This window comes from Pinus tabuliformis, chromosome 9, assembly GCF_031772625.1.
Source record: "Pinus tabuliformis cultivar Carrire ecotype Pingquan chromosome 9, CPIR1, whole genome shotgun sequence".
NCBI classification, from domain to species: Eukaryota; Viridiplantae; Streptophyta; class Pinopsida; order Pinales; family Pinaceae; genus Pinus; species Pinus tabuliformis.
The window spans coordinates 1,993,275,003-1,993,279,864 of NC_142307.1; the positions used below are offsets into that span (position 1 = coordinate 1,993,275,003).

The following is a 4,862-nucleotide window of genomic DNA, read 5'->3' on the forward strand; positions in this document are numbered from 1 at the left end:
AATTGAGCCACAGAAAAAGTAAAACAATACTTCTTTTCAAAGGAAAGAAGAAAAAATAAGATGTTATGAAATTAATACAGTTTCTCTTAAACTGTCAAAACTTTCTTGACTTCTTCATTCATGGTTTCTTTGCATGGTCTACATTTCTTAACATTCTATCGTATTAAGAATTAGCATTAGCAGCATTAGACAAGAACTCTGAAATCTACGGGCCTGGAAGTCAAGCCGTCAATTAGTGAACCAGAGAGATGAATCCCCTATCCGTACTGTGTGATTACACAATCAGAGGGGACCTGGAGAGCATCATCCCCTATCCGTACTGCGAGATTACACAATCAGAGGGGACCTGGAGAGCATGGGAGAGGACATCCACTTCGGGGAAGATTACAAATTCCCCTCCAACATCGAGACAGCGTACAGATCCAAACAGGGTAGTCTCCACACTCTGAATGCCTTGTTTTCTTTCTGAAAAAATGCCCATCTCAGGCACACTGAGTACATGCAACAAGAAGCTCTAGACTGTCATTTACACGAACAAGAAGCCATTGCTGGACTACCTAGAAGGAAAAATCAGCACCACCGATGCCATTGAACTCGTTGCCCCAGCTGTCCCTTATGCCCCCCCGGAAAAGCCCATTAAACGACAATGGGATGAGGCGGCGGACCATGTTGAAGAGTACAGGCCTGAGGACCCAATTATGGGATTGTATGATAATAACAATAATAGTAACAGTAACAAAAGGATTAGGATTGATACAGAAGATGGGGACATGGTGGGTTCAGAGATTGATCCAAAAATTACAGAGATGGTACCTCAAATAGACCTAATGAGGGCCAAAGAGAGGCCTCTCAAGGACATGGAAACCCTATTGGAATGTCCAAATAAGAATTTTCAAAGTGTTTTGTCCATGGCTAATAAAAGAGATAATGACAGGAGAAAATCAGAGGATCGGCAGAGGAAAGAGCATGATCGGTCCAAATTAAATACCCCTAGCAAAAACCATTATGGAAATACAGAGGAAAGGAGGTTTTGGAAAAACAATCTGGGTGTCGACACTTCTGATCTTGGAACTTATACCACGCCATCGTATACTGGTCAGAAGGATTTCATGAAAACAAACACTGCATTGGGATCCCAGAGAGCTCAGGTCCGAAGAACTCCTCGTGCTTCATTTGGTGGTAAAGTGAAACCAGAGGGAACACCCACTTTTTTGGTTCCGAGTGCCTTCCAGACCTTATTGAATATATACAATGCAAGGGACTCTCTGGAGGATGGGATCTATGTTGCACCTGATGTCAAGGCCAAGCAGATGCCCAAGAAGCCTGAATGTGTTACGATTCAGAGGAAGATCGGACGCGAGAAGGCACCGGTGGCATATGAAATCAGGGATAAGCCCTCTGCTTTGGCTCTCGGTGATTGGAAGTGAGTTGCGGCTCTTTTTGTGCTGGGTAAAGAGTGGCAGTTTAAGGACTGGCCTTTCAAGGACCATGTGGAGATTTTCAGCAAAAGTAAGTTTATTCTTGATGAATTCTTAGTTGTATGATCAAGTGAATGCATATTTTTATCCAATTTTGGAGATAAAGTTCACTTGAAAGAAAATTCCTATCTAACATCTTTTCCACTGTGGGCTCATATCACTAAGATCCTCATAGCTTGGTTGCAACTATCATCAGCTTCAAAACTCAATATATGAATCATTGAAGAGGGCATAGTGTTGTACATGCTACTCGTCTGACTGTCAAGGTTAGAAGAAGGGAAAGGATAAACAATAGAGATTACTTGCTTTTTAACGGAAAGACACTCGTGCTATCGTTTGCAGTACATCATTCTCAAATACCTGGTCACAGGTGTATTCTGATTCTTATTCATGAAATCTTTGAATTCTCTATCTCCAATTCTGGGTTGTCCAAATGTATAAACTGCTAACAACTTCCCGATTCATTAACTAGGGCCTCATCGCATTCATCCCATTCTGTGTCTCCACGCAGATTCAGCTCTGGAAGAGAAGCCAACATTATTGCCTACTCATGATTCATGTCACATAATCGAATCAAATTCGGCACTGGAAGTGAAACCAACATTATTGCCAACTCATGATTCATGTCACAGAATCAAATCTTGAAAATGAACAGAAACCCAGAGAAAGTTAGCAAGATGCTAGCGATCGTTTTGCTCATATGTGTTTGAGGGGAGGTAGTAAATAGTCAAGTATTATTAACTATTAACTGATTTTTAACATGCAATCGTCTTGCTCATATGCGTTTGAGGGGAGGTAGTTAATAGTTAAGTATTATTAATTATTAATTGATTTTTAAGATGAAATTATTATTAACTAATAATTTGGTGGTTGATTATGGTTCAATAATCTAACATTAAATTTGAAGGTGGAGAATGGTGCAAAATGGCATTTAGGAGAGTTGATTTCAAAGAGGAACACTTTACGGCGTAATTATTCCCTTGGATTTATAATATTGCTCCCAAATGTTTATAGTATAAATCCTTTGGGTTTAATATTAATTAATATATTGATATTTATTAATACAATATTTTCTAAATACATAATTAATATTTAATATTAGAGTTATAATTAGTATTTATAATATTGACTTTGATATTATGATTTATAATATAATGCCTACCCATATCAATTACATTTATTAATATGATTATGCTAATTTTATCCTTTTAAATTTACAAATATGCTTTTCCACCTTTCAAACGGGAATGAGAAAATAAAAACATTTAAAAACACACTGTGATAAATACCATCTATTTTTTAAAAAATCCTTTAATAAATTTTATAAATAATTATACAATTTAAACATAATCTTTAACAAACTTCCTATAACTAACCTCTTTGCAATTGGATTATCATTTTAGACTTAGGTGTTTGTTATTTTCTGTGCTTTTTGCATAAACTACGCCGTTTGAAACACACCTTTATAATAGCATCTCATTTAAAAACATCTTTTAATAAAATGTGGTAAGTAATCATACAATTTGAACATAATCTTTAACAAATTTCATATAATTCCCCTTCGCAATTGGATTATCATTTTAGAATGAGATTTTTTTCGTTCATGAATAACCTTTATACCTTTTTAATATAATATGGGTCAAAGTTACATTTAAATTTCTTTAATATTATGGTGTTTTAATAATTTATAACATTATTTTACATGATAATTTAATATTTTAACCATTTCAATAATCTCAAATAAATTTCAATGGTCACTTATCTATTGTGTTTCACATTTGAATCATAATGTTGTTATATATCCATTAGTTTTTCATGGTATTGCTGTTTTGTTTTGTAGGTTTGATGAGATTACATTTTCATCATGTCCAATATATCACCTCGATCAAGGTGGAGAATTGAACCGATGACTTCACATCAAAGAGTGTCTTAACAGAACATCGATCACCATCTATTCAAGACCCGGTGGACCTTGCTATTTTTATTTTTATCTTCTTTTACTATTCAATTTTTTTCTCGTTAGCGTGATCTCTTCTCATACACATAGTCATATTGTCATTTGTATATTATGTTTAACATAATATACAAACGACAATAAGACCATGTGTATGAGAAGAGTTCATGCACATGGCTTGTGTACTGTCAGTTTATTATGTTGTACTGATTAATGGGTCCCCATCCAATTTTTTCCTGGTTGGAAAAATGCTTCGAGAGGGTTACTTTTTATCCCCATTACTTTTCATTCTGGTCATGGATGGCTTTAGTAGAAGAATTGCGGAGGCTCGCAAAGGTGGTTTATTTCAAGGCTTTCAAGTAAATTGTCGAGTCTCTGTCTCACATCTTTTTTTCGTTGATGATGTGCTCACTTTTGGTCAGGTCTCTTGGTCTCAATGGAATGCTTTACATTCCATCCTCACTAGATATGGTGTTGCATCCGATTTATGCCCAAATGGTAAAAAATATATATTGTTATTTTCATCTGGAGACAATGAGGAGATTGCCAATATCGTTAGGCTTTTTGGTGTCACTGTCTCGCATATTGAAGAAGGATTTTCTTACTTGGGGTTTAGGCTTAAACCTAACAAATATAGGTTAGGGGATTCACATTGGCTACTTGATAAATTTCAAAAGTTCTTATCTTCATGGTCCTATCGATTGTTATCTCTGGGCTGCAAATACACTATCATACAGGTTGTCCTTCTACAGATGTTAGTATATTGGATACTCACTTCTTATGGTAAGGAACCAGAGGTAAGTATAAATTCTATCTTGTTCGATTGGACTCAATTTCCATTGATAAGCAATTTGGGGGATGGGGTTTATTGGATCTGAAAAGTTTTGGACGGGTGTTTCTTACAAAAAAAATTGGAGGGATTTTTTTGGATCTGGGATTTGGCAAGACATTATTTGTGATAAGTACCTAGGTAACATTTCCCTTGTCGAATGGTACAGACGGGGTGGGAGGGGTATCAAAATGGGCTCACAGATTTGGAACAGTCTCATAAAGGTCAGCAAGTGGTTATTGACAAACCTTCACTAGTCCTTTGGTAAATGGGACAAACTCTTGATTGGGCTCGATCATGTTTAGGGGATGCTTTTCTACCATTTTCCTCCTCAACGGATCATTGATGCCTTGCATGCAAAGGGTATTTTCTTCCTTGATGAAGTTTGTGCACTCAATTCTGTTTCTTTTCCTTACCCCGCTCGGAGGATGCATAAGAGATTGGTTTGTATGGTATTAATGTGAGCCTCTAGAATCGATTCATTATGGATCTTCAGATGGTTGGTCTGGTTCTCAAAGGTGGCGGGGATATTTTAACTTGGAAGGGTTCCCAACTCTCTAGTAATGTTAGTGTCTCTGATATTGACAAATATATTTCTATT

At 36.3% G+C, this 4,862-nt stretch overlaps 1 protein-coding gene across 1 annotated transcript; it reads left to right on the top strand.

The window, feature by feature from the left end:
- Positions 1-299: 299 nt before the first annotated feature.
- On the top strand, positions 300-2,125 carry LOC149157026 (protein CDC73 homolog). The gene has a single exon (XM_089445516.1). The coding sequence runs from the start codon at positions 699-701 to the stop codon at positions 1,425-1,427; it is 729 nt and encodes a 242-aa protein (XP_089301642.1). The 5' UTR covers positions 300-698; the 3' UTR covers positions 1,428-2,125.
- Positions 2,126-4,862: the final 2,737 nt, after the last annotated feature.

What these genes read in the sequence shown, in the direction of transcription:
- LOC149157026 (XM_089445516.1), top strand. Translation starts at nt 699, where the DNA reads ATGGGATTGTATGATAATAACAATAATAGTAACAGTAACAAAAGGATT.